Raw genomic sequence first — 17935 nt, forward strand, 5'->3', positions numbered from 1 at the left:
CGCCCCACTGGCACAGAGGGAGAGTCGCCCTGAAAAGCTGGGGGAGGGGGTGGGACCCCTCCGGAGCCCCAGTCTCCACCTCTTCCCACGCCCCGTGCCCCGGCTCCTGCCACCTGCCAGAGGCCTCCCCAGCTTCTTCGTGCAAGGTGAGTCCCTACCTGCCATGCCCACTGGGCCCAGGGTGGGTGACCCCTTCCAGACACGGGGACCTGTGGCCCCCACTCCTATTCCCCCCCAAAAAAAAAAAAAAACACCAGAAACCTGACTCCTGAGGGGTTGACATAGTTCCTTGGAGATTATGTGGCCGTTGGCTGGCAGCCCGCCCGCCTGGCGGCTCACAAGGGAGGCTCAAAGGGTCATTGTGGGCTGGGGTGGCACGGGGGTGCGGCGGGGCCTGGTGGGGCTCTGATCACCCCAGAACGGGACAGGGGGGCTCTTGCCCCCCTAGGTGGCGGCCAGACCTCTGGAGCTCCACCAGGGCCACCCAGTTTGCAGACACCTGGCCCCACTTTGTCCGGCTCTCCTGGGCACCACCTCCGCCCCTGGGGATGGGGAGGCGCTTCTGGGGTGCACGTAGCTTGGTAGAAAAGTTTATTGATTTATTTTTACCTTTGGGCAAAAAGAAAAAAAATCTGAGCATGGAGAGAGGCAGGAAGGGGGTCTGACACATTTTGGGGACCATAGAGCACCTGCAGAAAATGGGGTGCAGGGCTGGGGGGCTCAGAACCTTTCTGGGGGGGGCACTAGCTCCCCAGAGTGCAGCTGAGGAAGGGGCTTTGACCCACCACCATCTGTTAGTCCTTGTCCAGGACAGGAGTGTCCCCATGGGCCTGGAGGTGCTGCATCAGCTTGGCATTTGGGGGTTCACCCTGGGGAGGGGGGCAGGGTGGATGTTTTGGGGGTGCGGGGAGTCCTCTGTCCTTCCACTCTGTAAAACAGACTAGAACCCCTTCTCAAGAGCCTGATGCAGACCATCTGAGCTCCTGCGGGGCTGGGGGACACCAGGGTACCCCCCAACCTGAGCTCAGACTCCTGTCTGGAGAATCAGCCTAGAGAGGCTGGCGGGGGACCCCGGGCTGCACACCATGGCCGGCCGAGGGGACAGAGGAAAGTTCAGTTCATGGGGGGTGGGCGAGACTGCCCTCCACACCCTCAGCCAACACCCCAGGGAGAGCTGAGCACCCCAGGGAGAAGTTTCCGCTTCATTCAGGGGCCCTGAATGCCAGGAAAGTCCCATCCCCTATGGGGATTTTGGGGCCTGGCTCTTCCTCCTGGGCCTGGCTGGGTGCCAGCGGGGGGGGGGGTGCTGTTTGCACAGGGTGGGGACAGTCCCTGGGGTCACCGGTCGGTCGGACCTGAGGCTAGAGAGGCCACATCCCCACTCAGGGGAAGGAAGTGGCATCACAGGGGGCTCGGTGGAGAACAGGCGTGAATCCTGGGTTCGATTCCCAGCATTGCAGGTGCCAGAGGAGAGGCTCTGCACCTCTCTCTCTCTCTAATAAATAGATTTTCTGAAAGGGAAGCAGGCGGTAAGAAGAGATGATTCACCACGCAGAGTGCATGGCTCACCATGGGTGAGGGTATAGCTGGAGCCCACGCACCACACGGGAGCAGTGAACAGAGGAAGCTCCCCAGGTGCTCGATGGGGCAGTGCTGGGCTGTCTCACCTCTGTCTCTCCTCACCATCTTCCATTATTACTTTATTTTTTAATATATTTGATTTACTGGGGCCAGGTGGTGGTGCACCTGGTTGAGTGCACGTGTTACAGTGCGTAAGGACCCAGGTTCCAGCCCCTGGTTCCCACCTGCAGGGGGAAAGCTTTGCAAGTGGTGAAGCAGGGCTGCAGCTGCCTCTCTCTCTTTTCTTTAAAATACTTTATTTATTTTTAGTGAAAGAGGGATACAGAGAGAAAGATACACAGAGAGCTACCAGAGCACTGCTCAGCTCTGGCTTATGGTGGTGCTGGGGACTGAACCTGGGACTTTGGAGCCTCAGGCTTGAAAGTCTTTTTGTATAACCATTATGCTGTCTCCCCATCCCAGGTGTCTCTCTTTCTTTCTCCCTATCTCCCCATACCCTCTCATTTTCTGAATGTCTCTATCCAATAAATAACGATAATAAAAATTATAAATATATTTATTTGATTTATTCATCACTTATTGGAAGAGGCAGAGAGAAATTGAGGAAGAGAGAGACAGAGACACCTGCAAGCCCATGGAGGGTGGGCAGGGCTGTGGGGTCTCTCCTCTCTCAGCACCCTGCACAGCACCCAGGGAGCCCATGGAGGGTGGGCAGGGCTGTGGGGTGTCTCCTCTCTCAGCACCAGGCACAGCACCCAGGGAGCCCATGGAGGGTGGGCAGGGCTGTGGGGTGTCTCCTCTCTCAGCACCAGGCACAGCACCCAGGGAGCCCATGGAGGGTGGGCAGAGCTGTGGGGTCTCTTCTCTCTCAGCACCAGGCACAGCACCCAGGGAGCCCATGGAGGATAGGCAGAGCTGTGGGGTCTCTCCTCTCTCTCTCTCTAAAGTAGGTGGGTGGGAAAGTTGGCATTGGGGGGAGGGTGACATGCACTGAGCAATAGATGGTGTCTGTACAAGACACAAGACTCAACTGTCCCATTTTTTAGAAAATCCTAAATGTTAAGGGTTCTGAGCAGTGGCACACCGCATATACACTTGTTACTATGTGTGAAGACTTGGGTTCAAGATGTCACTGTGACGGGACATAAGCAAAGACTTGAAGGGCAGCTGGGGAGAGGACTGCCAAGCAGAGGCCACAGCCTGTGCAAAGGTCCTGGGACAGTGTCGGTGAGGAGGAGTGTGGAGGCCCACGGGGCTGGAGCAGAGTCAGAGGGAGGAGAGAAGGGCAGGGAAGGGAGGAAGGGAGGACTTGGGCTTGAACGTGCGGAAGGTGGGAGCCATGCAGGATGACAGGCAGAGGAGTGACAGGGCTGATGGGTGCCTCAGATTCTGGGAGCATCTTGTTAGGAGCAGTGACTGCTGCTCTAGGATACAGCTGGGTGATTAAGAAGTAAAGGGACAAGGAAGAGTCTAGAACTTGGAGGCCGTGCCACGTTACAGGGCAAGGACATGGGCCTCAGGGGAAGGGGTGCAGTGGTTAGATCACGGGACTTAAAATCATGAGGTCCCAAGTTTAACTTCCAGCTTCACATGAGCCAGAGAGATGCTCTCCTCTCTCTCTCTCTCTCTCAAATTATTCTCTTTATTTATTTTATACAGACAGTCAGAAATCAAAAGGGAAAGGGGAGATAGGGAGATAGAGAGACCGGCAGCCCTGTTCCACCACTCGTGAAGGTCTCCCCCCACAGATGGGGACTGGGGGCTCGAACCCGTGTTCTTGTAAATTGTAACATGTGCACTCAACCAGGTGCAACCCCACTCAGCTCCTTCTCTTTCCCTCCCTATCTCCCCCTCCTCTCTCAATTTCTGACTGTCTCTACCCAACAAATAAATAAAAATAATTTTAAAAAATATTTTAATTATCTTTATTTATTGGATAGAGACAGGCAGAAATCAGGCGGGAAGGGGGTGATAGAGAGGGAGAGAGACAGAGAGACACCTGCAGCCCTGCTTCACCACTTGCAAAGCTTTCCCCCTGCAGGTGGGGACCGGGGGCTCGAACCCAGATCCTTGAACATTGTAACATGTGCACTCAACCAGGTGCGCCACCACCCGGCCCCAACAAAGATAATTTAAAAAATAATAAAAGTAAGTATATCAATCTTTAAGAGACAGAGAAAGAGATGCAAACAAACAGAAGATGATAGAAATCTTGAGAGAGGATGGAGGGGAGACAGCATAATGGTTCTGCAAACAGACTCTCTTGCCTGAGGCTCCCAAGTCCCAGGTTCAATCCCCCACGCCACCATAAGCCAGAGCTGAGCAGTGCTCTGGTTAAAAAAATTAAAAATTAAAAAAAAAAAAAAAAGAAATCCTGAGAGAGACTTGAATGCTCAGGAGATAGGTATTTTAATTTTATTTATTTGTTTTTGCCTCCAGGGTTTTCACTGGAGCTCAGTGCCAGCACAAGGAATCCAATGCTCCTAGTGTCCATTTTTTCCCCATTTTATTGGATAGGACAGAGAGAAATTGAGAGAGGAGGGGGAGAGACAGAGAGACACCTGCAGACCTGCTTTGCCGCTTGTGAAGCTTCCTCCTTGCAAGTGCAGAGATGGGGGCTGGAACCTGGGTCCTTCTTCAGGCCTTTGTGCTTAGTGTGTGTGCTCGAGTGGGTGCACCATGCACCACCACCCGGCCCCTTATTTTAATTTTTTTTTTTGCCTCCAGGGTTATTGCTGGGACTCAGTGCCTGCACCATGAATCCACGGCTCCTAGAGGCCATTTTCCCGCCTTTAGTTGCCCTTGTTGCAGCCTTGTTGTGGTTATTATTGTTATTGTTGATGTCGTTTGTTGTTGGATAGGACAGAGAGAAATGGAGAGAGGAGGGGAAGACAGAGAGGGGAAGAGAAAGACAGACACCTGCAGACCTGCTTCACCACGTGGGAAGCGACTCCCCTGCAGGTGGGGAGCCGGGGCTCGAACCGGGATCCTTATGCCAGTCCTTGCGCTTTGCGCCATGTGCGCTTAACCTGCTGCGCCATCACCCGACCCCCTAAAAAATATTTTATTTGTTCACTTTGGATAGACACTGAGTAAAATTGAGAGGGAAGTGGGCGGTAGATAGGGAGAGAGGGGATGGGGGTAGATAGCATAATGGTTCTGCAAAGAGACTGTTAGGCTTGAGGCTCCAAAGTCCCAGGTTCAGTCCCCAGCACCACCATCAGCCAGAGCTGAGCAGGGTTCTGGTTATAAAGGAGAAGGGGCAGGGAGGGGGGAGAAACAGAAAGACACCTGCAGCTCTGCTCTATCACTCATGAAGCTTCCCCCTGCAGGTGGGGACCAGGGGCTTGAACCCAAGTCCTCATGCACTGTAATGTGTGCACTCTGCCAGGTGCACAACCGCCCAGCTTCCCCCCTGCAGGGGGGGATATTGATGTTATCATTTTAAAGATAATTTCCTCCAGAAGATAAAAATCTCGGCTTTCAGACTAGTATACATCACATAAGTGCTTGACGACTTAGTTCATTAAAGCTTGTAGGGACCCGTGAGCTTCCTGTGCCAACGAGGAGAGACACACTCACACAGTCACGCAGTCAAGGCAAAGCGAATTCTCCCAGAGATGCAGACCCGTCCCGTGTCTGGGGGGAGTCTCCTTCTTGGCTCCCAGCTCCCCTCCACGTGCAGGTTATAAACTGACTCCAGAGCAATGAGAAGCACAGACACCAGGGCACCTGCTCTTGAGGAAGACGGAGTGGAATTTCGAATTCCGCCACACTGGGGAGCTTTGGAGGGCTCTTGAGCAAAAGACACAGGGATTCTGCTCATTCCTCAGCGGGATGTTTTATTGCAAGTCTCTTCTTCCAGGCGGGCAGGGGAGATAGCATAATGGTTCTGCAAAGAGACTTCTCAACAACCATGATAAACAGCAAGGGCAACAAAAGGGGAAAAAATTAAAAATAAAAGTTGAAAAAAAAAGAGAGACCGATCATGCCTGAGGCTCTGAAGTCCCAGATTCAATCCCCAGCACTACCATCACCCAGGGCTCTGATTAAAAAAAAAGAAAGAAAAAGAAAGAAAAAAGAAAAGAAAAAAGTCTCTTCTTCCTACCTGCTAGATTTGTAATTGCTGGACAATGCTTGGAATACCGGGTTGCTGTTTCCTCAATAAATGGGGAGAAAAAAATAAAATAAAAACTAGCAGGGAGGGTGGGAGGAGTAGGGTCCTTTTTTCCCCTAATGACAAAAGGACAGATTTGGGGTGTGGCCAGCTCCACCACAAAGCACCTAAGAACAGAGAAAGAAGGGGCCGGGTGGTGGCACACCCGGTTGAGCACACACACCACAGTGCCCAAGGACCTGGGTTCAAGTCCCTGGTCCCCACCTGCAAGGGGGAACCTTCACAAGTGGTGAAACAGGGCTGCAGGTATCTGTCTCTCTCTCCCCTCTCAATATTTCTCTATCCAATAATAAATAAATACTCAAATAATAAGCAAAGTAAGGGTTACTGGGTAGGAGGGGCATAGTTCATCTTTTTATATATATCATATAAATCTATTATATATTTTAAATACCTATTTAATTTCAATTTATTATTTATTACTGGACAGAGACAGAAATTGAGAGGGGACAGGGAGATATAAAGGGAAAGAGAGGGGGGGGTAGATAGCATAATAGTTATGCAAAGAGATTCTCATGCCTGAGGCTCTAAAGTCCCAAGTTCAGTCCTCTGCTAAGTGGTGCGCACCCATTTGACAGCACATGCTGCAATGCTCAATGACTCAGTTCGAGCCCCCGTCCCCACCTACAGGGAGAAAGCTTTGCAAGTGGTGAAGTTGTGCTGCAGGTTTCTCTCTGTCTCTTTCCCTCTGTGTCCCCCTTCCTCTCGACTTCTGGCTATCTCTATCCAATCAAGACAATAAAAAAGAAAGAGACAGAGTGACACCTGCAGTCCTGCTTCACCACTCATGAAGCTTTCCCTTCTGCAGATGGGGACCAGGGGTTTGAACCTGGGTCCTTACACACTGTAGTGTTGTGCTTAACCATGTGTGGCTCCACCTGGCCCCAATATTTATTTATTTATTTATTACTCCTCTTTTGTTGCCCTTGTTGTTTATCATTGTTGTTATTATTGTTTTGTTATTGCTGTCATTGTTGTTGGATAGGATAGAGAGAAATGGAGAGGGGAGGGGAAGGCAGAGAGGGGGGAGAAAGCTATATACCTGCAGACCTGCTTCACTGCTTGTAAAGTGACTCCCCCCTGCAGGTGGGGAGCCGGAGGCTCGAACCGGGATCCTTACACCAGTCCTTGCGCTTTGCACCACGTGCACTTAACCCACTGTGCTACCACCTGGCTCCCTATTTATTTATTTTTGTCTGTTAGATAGAGACAGAGAAATTGAGAACTAAGGGGGAGACAGAGAGGGAGAGAGACAGATACCCATAGACCTGCTTCATCACTTGTGAAGCTTTCCCTCTGCAGGTGGGGACCAGGGGTTTGAACACTGTAACATGCAGTCAATATAATCAAACTATTTTGTTTGATTATATTGTCTGCCTGGTCCACTTGCTTAGCTCCTATGCAGCCCTCAGAACCTCATCTGCAATGCCCCCTCTTCTAGGAAGCCTTCCCTGACCCTGCAGTGGCCCTTCCTGTCGGTGTAAGGTGGAGCTCAGGTTGTTTTTTTTTTTTCCTTTGTAGCCGGAAGGAATGTGAGAGTAGACCCACCCAGGCAGGAGACTTCCTCAACCTTGCCCCAGAAGAGGCTTTCTCACCAGCTGCCAGCCCGGGGTCATTCCCTCTGTCTTATCTCCAGAACCCAGATCCTGGGAGGAGGACAAAGGGAGGGAGGCTGGACCTTGAGTCCCAGAAGCTTGGAGAACTTTCTCCCTAGAGTGCCTGACACCCAGCTGCAACTGGCTATGCAGACAGCTGGGCGGAGCTGGAACTGGCCTGGCAGCCCAGGGCTGAGCAATTTCCCAGAAAGCAGTGCCTCAGTTTCCCCTCTGTGCAATGCAGCCAAAACTCCTAGGACCGGCTGGGGGAGATAGCATAAGGGTTATGCAAAGGGCTTTCATGTCCCAGGCTCTGAGGTCCCAGGTTCAGTCACCAGCCAGAGCTGAGCAGGACTTTCTCCCACTCCCTCTGCTTCTCCCATTCTCTGTATATCTCATTAAAAAGTAAAAAAAAAAAAAAAAAAAAAAGAAAGAAAAAGAAAAAAAAAATATATATATAGAAAAAAATATATATATATATTGAAAAAAATATATATATATATATTGAAAAAACAAACCCTGGGCCAGGCCGTGGGGCATTTGTTTAAGCAAACACATTACCATGCTCCGAGGACCCGGGTTCAAGCCCCTGCAGGGGGGAAGCTTCGAGAGTGGTGGAGCAAGCCTTCTCAGTTTCTCACGGTCTCTATCCAATAAAATATATATATATATATATATATATATATATATATATATATATAATAAAAATATATTTAAAAAATAAAACATTGTACGTATTAGAAAGTTCCAGATCTGGAATGAGGCAGGGGGTCCAGGTAGACTCCCCAGAGGCCCCAGCATCCCCTCCCCACCTGCTCAGATGCTGCAGGACTCACCCACCCCCCAGCCTGGCCCACTGCAAGTGCAAAGCCATCGGGCCGACTCCGTTCCGCGCGCGGCTAGGATCCAGTCCGGGTCCTCTCTGCAGTCCGCGCCCCTCGCCGCCCAGCCGCCCGGCAGCCCGCCGCAGCTGCCAAGGCAGGTGCAGGGCTGCCCGCAAAGCCCGGCCTGGATCGCGGCCGCACCTGGACCCGGGATGGCCGGCAGGTGCAGGGCTGCCCGCAAAGCCCGGCCTGGATCGCGGCCGCGCCTGGACCCGGGCTGGGGGAGCGGCCACCGCGGCCACCGAGGGCGTGTCGCCGGCGGGGCGGGGCGGCGCCGGCAGGAGGAAGAGGGGCAGGTGCCGCGGGGACCGGCGGGAGGCTCCACTCCGCCGCTACCCTCCCCAGCTCCCTAGGGTGAGGGGGCCATCAACGGTTTCGGGGACCCCACGGGGGGGATTGGCTCCGGAGACCCCCCGGGGTGACCATGGCGGTGAGATTCCAGGCAAGTGACCGGCCGGGGGCTGGGGGTCAGGGGTCAGCTGGAATGGGGACCCCAGAGTCCTCCCCCCCCCCCCCCCGTTTCCAACTTCACAACAAAGTTGGGAGACAGACTCAGAGGGATGGTGGGTTTGGGGGGGCTAGGTCAGGGCTCCCCAGCCACAAGGTGGGCAGACCCCAAGACTTCCTTTAGGGAAGTTTTTTTTTTTCCTTCGGCACTGGGTTCAAATGCTGCGTTTTCTGTGCCATGGTGGACTGCCACCACCACCACCACCACAACCACCCCCCCGGCTTCTGGGGCGCCCCCAGCAATCTGGGCCCAACTTCTGGGGACCCCACTGTAAAGTAAGTAGTCCAAGGTGTATTTTTAAATGTGTCAGGAGTCAGAGGGCCCTAAAAGCACATTTGCTCCTGTGCCTAGCACCCAGTGGGTGGCCTGAGAAAGGGGGTTATGGGCTCCCCAAGTGCCCCCCACCCCTGCAGGAACGGCCTGGTTATTTCAGGGGGCTGCTGGGGGGGCATGGGGTGACTCATGGCCACCTGCTGTATACCAAGCCACTGAGCTGCTGCCTTGCAGAGCTGGGATTGACGACCCCCTCCCCACACTCACACCCCTGAAAAAATTTTTGGAGCCCCAGAAAAAGTGGAGGGTCCCAGATTCACCCTTTAGTTGAGGGGGGCTTCACTACCCCCTCCCCAAGCTTGAACTGACACACAGCGTGGCCAGAGGGGGTGAACCCTGGCCAGAGGGGTCTGTGCCCCCCCCACACGTTCCCGCCTCCCACGGCCTCTCCCCTGCTGGAATACTGGAGTATCTGTGGGTCCCTCCTCCCCACTGCCCCCCCACCCTGGGCCATTGTTCTTGGAGGTGGGGGCAGGGACAGGTGTGGGCCTGAGGCCACGTGCCTGGGGCTGTGCTACTCCGTCCTACCTGCCACCACTCCAACACACACCTCCTCCTAGGTGTTTGTCCAGGCCCCGCCCCCCAGAACTCACCTGGCCGGGGGCGGAGCTGAGGACAGGGAGGCTGGGCTACACTTGACAGGACTCTAGGATCCCTGAATCTGCCTGAACTCTGACACCTTGCCTTATCCCTGGGGACAAGGCCAAGGTGTCAGGAACCCTTAGACTGTAGAGGAGTGGGGGACAGGTGTGTGTGTGGTGGGGGGCTGGAGGGGGATCACACACACTGCTTTCCCAGGTTCCATCACAGGACATTAAAATGAGTCTCCAGGGGATTGGGCGGTGGGAATTGTGTGGAGTTGTACCCCTCCTACCCTATGGTTTTGTTAATTAATCCTTTCTTAAATAAAAAAAAAAATTTAAAAAAAAATGGAGTCTCCAGGGAACTCAGAGGGCTCATGTCCTGGGGTTTTGAGGGATGAATAGGAGTTTGCCAGGGAGGCTGATTGATTTGAGGGTCTCTGGACATAGCCACAGGCTTCCCCCACCTTCTCAGTAAACACAGTCTCCCACCTCCACTAGCCTGGGACTGGGGCCTGGCCACCTGCTCCCACCCCCTAGGGGCCGGCTCCCTTGGGGATGCTGTTTGTGTAGGGAGGACTTAGAATACCCTGAATCACCACTCTGGGGACCACTGGGGTGCCCCCCTGCAGCAAAGCTCTGGGGCCTTCTTTAAAAGAAGAATGTGTATGTTAATGAGATTGAGGGGGGGAGAGAGAAAGGGAAAAAAAGAGAGAGAGCCCAGAGCCCTGCTCAGCCCTGGCTGATGGTGGTGCTGGGGACTGAACCTGGGATGTCAGAGCCTCAGGCAGGAGAGTCTCTTTGCAGAGCCCCTGTGCCTTCTCCTCAGGCCTAAAATCTAATTCTTTGGATTCGCCAATATGAGGTCCCAAGTTTGATCCCATCACTGCATGTAACAGAATGGTGTTCTGACTCTCTCCTTTGATGAATAATTAAATAAAAATCGGGGGCAGGTGGTGGCGCACCTGGTTAAGCGCACACATCACAGTGCACAAGGATCCCAGTTCGAGCCCCTGGCCCCCCACCTGCATAGGGGAAGCTTCGTAAGCAGTGAAGCTGGGCTGCAGGTGTCTCTCTGTCTCTCTCCCTCTCCCCTCCTCAAATTATCTCTGTTCTATCAGATATTAGAAAAATATAACAAAGGGGGCTGGGTGGTGGCACACCTGGTTACACACATGTTACAATGTGCAAGGACCTGGGTTCGAGCCCCTGGTCCCCAACTGCAGGGGGAAAGTTTCACAAGTGGTGAAGCTGTGTCTCTCTGTCTCTCTCCCTCTCTAACTCCCCTCCTCTCTCGATTTCTGGCTGTCTCTACTATCCAATAAGCAAATAAAGATAATGAAAAAATTTTAAAAAGAAAAGACAGGATTGGATGGGGTGGGGAAGGAGAGAGAGAGGGAGAGAGGAAGCACTCACTGTGTTAGATATTTACATTGTAACAAGCCGTACCCAAGTTTGAACCCAGGTACCAGTATGTATGGGAGGTTCCACAACCCCAGGGGAAGCTCAGGTGCTGAGCTGTTTGCCCATCTCTGAATGAAGACAAAAAAAAAAAACAAACAAACCAAAAAACAGAATTTTGAATAGAAAGCAACTGCTTTCTCCTTTCAGACCAGAGGCTGCCTCTTCTACCCAACTAGGGGCGGCCCGAAACACGCCCCCTGAACACACCCCTCCCTACCCCCCACCCCGCAGGAGCTGGCCATGGAGGAGATAACCATCTGGGAGCAGCACACAGCCACCATCAGCAAGGTGAGATCCCTAGCCCCAGGGGAGGGGGGCTGGCCAAGAGGGGCGCTCACTTTGCCCCCCCCAGGACCCCCGCCGCGGCTTTGGCATCGCCATCTCCGGGAGCCGGGAGCGGCAAGGTGGAGCGCTGGTCGTTTCAGATGTGGTACCAGGAGGGCCAGCCGAGGGCCGGCTGCAGTGAGTTTAGGGGTGTGGAGGGCGGGGGAGCCCTGGCAGGAGGGGCAGGGAGAGGCTTAGCTAGAGCTTGGCGGGCCCATCCCGGTGCCCGGTGCCCAGTGCTCGGTCAACACAGCCCCGAACACCAGCAGCCACAGTGCCGGGAAAGGCTGGTGGGCCCTCTACTGCAGATCCCAGGGTCTGAGCGACCCAAGCATGTCCAGGCTGGAGCCTGCCTGCCCACCCGCCATGGGCTCCCTGGGTGCTGTGCCGGGTGCTGAGAGAGGAGAGACCCCACAGCCCTGCCCACCCTCCATGGGCTCCCTGGGTGCTGTGCCTGGTGCTGAGAGAGGAGACACCCCACAGCCCTGCCCACCCTCCATAGGCTCTCTGGGTGCTGTGCCTGGTGCTGAGAGAGGAGAGACCCCACAGCCCTGCCCACCCTCCATGGGGCTCCCTGGGTGCTGTGCCTGGTGCTGAGAGAGGAGAGACCCCACAGCCTGCCCACCCTCCATGGGCTCCCTGGGTGTTGTGCCTGGTGCTGAGAGAGGAGAGACCCCACAGCCCTGCCCACCCTCCATGGGCTCCCTGGGTGCTGTGCAGGGTGCTGAGAGAGGAGAGACCCCACAGCCCTGCCCACTCTCCATGGGCTCCCTGGGTGCTGTCCATGGTGCTGAGAGATGAGAGACCCCCACAGCCCTGCCCACCCTCCATGGACTCCCTGGGTGCTGCCCTGTGTTGGGGGTGGCTGTCTCGCCCCTCATGGTGTCCCCCCTCCCAGCTCAGGCGACCTCCTTGTCATGGTTAACGGGGTGCCCATGGAGAGTGCCTCCTCCTCTTTCGCCATCCAGACCCTCAGGACCTGCGGCAAGCAGGCCAACATTGTGAGTTTGGGTCCCCAGACAGTCCCGCTGCCCCCACCGGGCCTCCCGCCCTGGCACTGGCCCCCAGCCATGCCCCATCCTCCCCCAGACAGTCAAGCGACCCCGGAGGGTTCAGTTGCCGGCCGCTCGCGCTGGGCCCCGGGACCCGGCAGACGAGGGGGACCCCGGACGCGGCTACGACGGGGACACGTCCAGTGGCTCCGGCCACTCGTGCGGCGGCCAACGGTCCCGGCGCCGGAGGAAGTGCCGTGGCCAGGACGACGCCTCCTCGCAGGTGGATGGGCTGGCGCTTGTGTCCGGTTTCAAGCGGCTGCCCCGGCAGGACATGGGCATGCGGCCCCTGACCTCCGTGCTTGTGCGGCGGGCCGCAAGCGAGGGTGAGCAGGGACCCCCGAGGGCACCCCTTGGGGGCTGGGGGGACAGCGGGTGCAGGCAACGCACCCCCAGTGCTGCTGACCCTGGTGGAGGAACTCGGGGGCAAAGCTTATTCATCAGAGACAGAGACAGAGAGACGCCTGCAGCCCTGAAGCTGCACTCTTGAAGCTCACCCCTGCAGGCGTGGGCCTGGGGCTTGAACCTGGTTCCGCACTCACATTACAGCATGCAAGGACCCAGGTTCAAGTCCCTGGTTCCCACATGCAGGAGCTTCATGAGTGGTGGAGCAGGGCTGCAGGTGTCTCTCTGTCTCTCTCTCTCAGTTTCTCTGTCTATCCAATAATCAATCAATCAATGCCTAAATGAAGATTTGTTTATTAATGAGAGAGACAGACAGAGACCCTTCTCTCTCCCTAAGTCTTTCAGCAATAGGGAAATGGCACAGGGGCTCTGCAAAAAGAATCTTCTGCCTGAAGTTCTGAGGTCCTGGGTTCGATTCCCAGTACCACTGTCAGCCAGAGATGAGCAGAGCTCTGGGGAAAGGAAAAAAAAAAAACAATTTTTGAAAAAAGTTTTTCCAAGGAAGTTTTGAATGTGAAGTGCTCCCACTCTGGGGATATCATTGGATGTTGGAATGACATCCGGGCTGTCCAAGGTGGGGCTACCCCCTCCCCAGTTGGCCAGGGGCCAGTGGAAGGTGGGTGGCCTGCCCCGCCCTGCCTCAGTTTCCCTGTGTTCCCCACAGAGTTTGGTGTCACGCTGGGCAGCCAGATCTTCATCAAGCATATCACGGACTCGGGGCTGGCCGCCAGGAACCGGGGGCTCCAGGAGGGGGACCTCATCTTGCAGGTGACCCTGCTTTCCCGGCGGGCAGGGGGCGCCCAGAATTGTTCCCAGGGGGCATCACCTGCTAGAATCTTCAGAGCCTTGTGGGAGTGTTGCCGAGGGAGACCAGGCTGAGGGCAGCTGTGCACATGAGTTTATGAGACACAGACAGAGAGAAACAGAGCCTTCCTCTGGTATCTTTGACACTGGGGCTGGAATCCGGGGGCCTCTGCCCACCTTGCCACCTCCTAGGACCCCACATGTTAACTTCAGAGCTTCCTAGAATTGTGAGGGATTGTCTCTTTTGGGGGCCAGGGGTCAACTGTCTTGGGGACCAGCAAGAGGCAGCTTGGTGGGGAGCCTGGAAACTGACAACTCCCCGGGGTCCCTGGAAACAGATTATTGGGAGTGGAATGTGTGTTTCAAGTCCCCCCCAAAAAAACACCTCCTCCTTCTCCCCGACCCCCCAGATTAACGGGGTGCCCAGTGCCAACCTGTCCCTGGGAGACACACGGCGGCTGATCGAGCAGTCGGAGGGGACACTTACGCTGCTGGTGCTGCGGGACGACAGCCAGTTCCTGGTCAACATCCCCCCGGCCGTGAGTGACAGCGATGGTGACAGCTCACTCCTGGAGGGTGAGTGGTGATGGGGGGTGGGGGGATGCAGGGGTGACACTGCCCTTCCCCACACCCCATCCAGCCTCTGACCCGGGTCCCTGTGCACCCGTCCACCCACCTGCCCGCAGACATCTCAGAGCTGGGGTCCGAACTGTCCCAGGCGCCCCCATCCCATGTCCCACCTCCGCCCCAGGACGGCCGGCAGAGCCCCGAGGACAGCATCTGGAGCGGGTCCCCAGACACCCCCGAGTAGGTACACCCCCTCAGCGCAAGGGGTGCAGTGAGGGGAGGGGTCAGGTCTCCCCCCCCAAGTATAAGGTTGCAGTCCAGATGGCCTGCCTGGAGGAGACACCCTTTCTTTTTTGTCCTTCATTTTATCTTATGTCATTCTATTTATTTTCTTTTTTAAAATATACTTTATTTATTTATTCATTTTAAATGTATTTTATTTTTGTGAGTGAGAGATACAGAGAGACAGACTAGAGCCCTGCTGAGCTCTGGCTGAAGTGGTGCTGGGGATTGAACCTGGGACTTCACAGCCTCAGGCAGGAGAGTTTGTTTGCAAAACCATCCTGCTGTCTCCCCAGTCCTATTTCCTTGTTTTTTTTTTTTTTTTTTTTTTTTGTAATTTTTAATCAGAGCCCTGCTGAGCTCTGGACTGAATCCCAGGTCACCGAGCCCCAGCACTGCATAAGGGGCACCTCGCAGGCCGCACTGGGAAGCTCCCTGGATGGTGGAGCGGGACTGCTGCATCTGTCTCTCTGAACACACTGTTTAAACATGAACCGGCCAGCCCAGGAGGCCGCCAGGGGTGGGGGCTGCACCTCATCTGCTCCAGCCTCTGCCCCCCAATGCCAAGGGACTTAAACAAGTACATGCAAAGTTGCCCTTTGACCTCTGCCCCCCCTGCGCCCCACCAGGGAGAGGCCCGGGCGTCAGTGGGAGAGCCCTGTGGATTCCAGAACCGTCTCTGAGCCGGGTGAGGGGCACACAGAGGACGGCCAGGTGGTCTCTGGGGGAGGCGTGTGCGGGTGGGGGGCTCCCCCCTCTCTGCAGGGTCGAGAGCAGAGGCCTGTCCTTCCTTACAGACTCACCCCTGCCACCCAGCCACAACGTCTACCAGGTGCCTGGCCGGCAGATCCAGGAGGACCGAGGGTAGGCGCCCCCAGGGCAGGGTGTGTGTGTGTGGGGGGGGGTTCGCAGGGCTGCGGGGAGACTGAGCCCACTGCTCTGTGGCCTCAGGTACAGCCCCGACTCCCGCGTCGTGCGCTTCTGCAAGGGCGCCAATGTGGGGCTGCGGTTGGCGGGCGGCAACGACCTGGGCATCTTCGTGTCGGGGGTGCAGCCTGGCGGCCCAGCCGAAGGCCACGGCATCCAGGAGGGTGACCAGATCCTGCAGGTGCGGTGGGGGGGGAGGGAGAGGACCCCGAGAGGCTGGGTGTTCCCCACCGGCCCGGCCGGCCAGCACCCCTGTAAGAGTCTCAGGCTCCCTCCCGGACCCCGTGTGGAGTGTCGGGGGGCAGCTCAGGAAGCCGAGGCAGCGGGTATGTGGGCACCGGGTCCCAGGGCCCCCTCGCCCCCCACAGGTGAATGGGGTGTCCTTCCGGGACCTGACGCGGGAGGAGGCTGTGGGCTTCCTGCTGGACCTGCCGCCCGGGGAGGACGTGGAGCTGGTGACGCAGCGGAAGCACGGCCGTGAGTGTGCGGTGGTGGGGGGTGCAGCACCCCGACGTGTGTCTGTCCCTGTCACCCCGGGAGTGTGTCCCTGTCACCCTGGGCATGTGTGTCCCTGTCACCCCAGGCGTGTGTCCCTGTCACCCTGTGTGTGTGTCCCTGTGTCCTTGTCACTCTATGCATGTGTCCCTGTCACCCTGGGTGTGTGTCTGTCCCTGTCACCCCAGGCGTGTGTCCCTGTGCATGTGTCCCTGTCACCCCGGGTGTGTGTCCCTGTCACCCCAGGCGTGTGTCCTTGTGTCACCATCCCCTGTGCGCCCCCCCTCCCCAGTCTTCCGCAAGATGCAGGAAACACGTGTGGCTGACTCCTTCTTCGTGCGAGCCCACTTTGAGCTGGAGCCGAGCCCGCCGTCTGGCCTGGGCCTCTCTCGGGGGGATGTGTTCCATGTACTGGACACTCTGTTTCCCGGCCCTGGGCCCGGCGGCACCCGCGAGGGACACTGGCTGGCGGTGCGCATGGGCCGGGACCTGCGGGAACAGGAACGGGGCATCATCCCCAACCAGAGCAGGTGGGCATGCCCGCCTCAGTTTCCCCAGAATGACCCTCCCCGTGCAGTGCTGATCCACCAGCCCCGGAGGACCGGGAGAACCCTGGGGGGTGTGAGACCCACCTCCCTGGAGGGAGGGACAGCAGCGCTGTTTTGAAGGATGCATAGGAGTCCGCCAGTCCTGCCCATGCCAGGGCCTGATCCTCTGGAACCCAGGGCCTTCCCCTCCACCCCTGTGGGACGTGGCAATTCCCAGTCACTGTCCCCTCGGTCCCCCTGGCCTCCCAGGGCGGAGCAGCTGGCCAGCCTGGAAGAGGCACAGCGGGCCATCGGCGCGGCGCCGGGATCATCCAGCTCGAGCACCAGGGCTGAGTTCTGGCGGCTGCGGGGCCTGCGAGGGGCCACCAAGAAGACGAGCCACCACCGGAGCCGAGAGGACCTGTCAGCGCTCACCCGGCAGGGCCGCTACCCTGCCTACGAGCGTGTGGTACTTCGAGAAGGTGCGCCTGGGGGTGGGTGGGGGAAGGGTTTCTCCTCAAAGTTCTGCTTAGGGGGTTAGGCCCCAGCACCACTGTCATCCAGGGCTGAGTGGGGCTCCGGGAAAAGAAATTAAAAGAAATATCTTGGGGGTCGGGGGGTAACTTAACCAGTGGGTTAAGTGCACGTGGCGCGAATCGCAAGGACAGGTGTTGTTAATATTTCGGAGGCTCTTGCCGGCCGGTCTTAGAACAAACCAATGTAAAGCATACGACAGACAGGCATAAGGATCCGGTTTCGAGCCCCTGGCTCCCCACCTGCAGGGGAGTCGCTTCACAGGCGGTGAAGCAGGTCTGCAGGTGTCTATCTTTCTCTCTCCCCTCTCTGTCTTCCCCTCCTCTCTCCATTTCTCTCTGTCCTATCCAACAACAATGACATCTATAACAACAACAATAATAACTGTTGTTAAAATTCAGGGCTCCAGCAGGCCGGGCTAGCTTTGCGGTGGTAGACAGAGACAGAGTCTCGAAGACACATGGCTGGGCAGGGAAGCTATATTTCTTTATTCAGGAACAACGATTCATAAACTAACCCAAACTAATCACCAAACAGAACTCTCCTGCCTCCTTCCCCGCCGGTGGCGCTAACAACTCTTGAACTCTGGAACTCTGTTGGGGTTCCTTGGGGCGGGGACAAGCGGGCCTGTGAAACTAGCAGGACTGAACCAATTTTCTTGGCAGGGGGAGAGCTAGAACAAACCAATGTAAAGCATACAACAATTCCCCCTTTTCTTTTTAACTAAATGACTACAGTATCAGGGGTGTGGGGTGAACAGAAACCTATATCATACAGGCATTTTTTAAAAAGGAAATTGGCACAAACATGGAGAAACATGTAAGCGAGTAACAAGAACCAGTGTGCTGCCAAGGGAAGGCCTGAGGGGGCCATTTTTTTTTTCCACCAGAGCACT

General features: G+C 56.1%; 1 protein-coding gene across 2 annotated transcripts in view; it reads left to right on the plus strand.

Moving 5' to 3' along the window:
- The window catches only part of TJP3 (tight junction protein 3), a 25186-nt gene continuing 7251 nt past the window's right edge, over positions 1-17935 (plus strand). The window contains exons 1-14 of one of the 2 annotated variants that reach the window (XM_060181955.1): positions 1-146; positions 11355-11411; positions 11476-11585; positions 12346-12448; positions 12537-12825; positions 13569-13672; positions 14119-14284; positions 14395-14515; positions 15187-15245; positions 15355-15421; positions 15509-15665; positions 15853-15961; positions 16272-16509; positions 16777-16988. In XM_060181955.1, the coding sequence (XP_060037938.1) occupies positions 11364-11411; positions 11476-11585; positions 12346-12448; positions 12537-12825; positions 13569-13672; positions 14119-14284; positions 14395-14515; positions 15187-15245; positions 15355-15421; positions 15509-15665; positions 15853-15961; positions 16272-16509; positions 16777-16988 (1783 nt within the window). In that variant the 5' untranslated portion in view covers positions 1-146; positions 11355-11363. Of the gene's footprint in view, positions 147-8522; positions 8680-11354; positions 11412-11475; positions 11586-12345; positions 12449-12536; positions 12826-13568; positions 13673-14118; positions 14285-14394; positions 14516-15186; positions 15246-15354; positions 15422-15508; positions 15666-15852; positions 15962-16271; positions 16510-16776; positions 16989-17935 lie in introns of those variants that run through there. The other variant, XM_007524912.3, reaches the window with a different exon arrangement.

Source organism: Erinaceus europaeus, chromosome 23 (assembly GCF_950295315.1).
Source record: "Erinaceus europaeus chromosome 23, mEriEur2.1, whole genome shotgun sequence".
Classification (NCBI taxonomy): Eukaryota; Metazoa; Chordata; class Mammalia; order Eulipotyphla; family Erinaceidae; genus Erinaceus; species Erinaceus europaeus.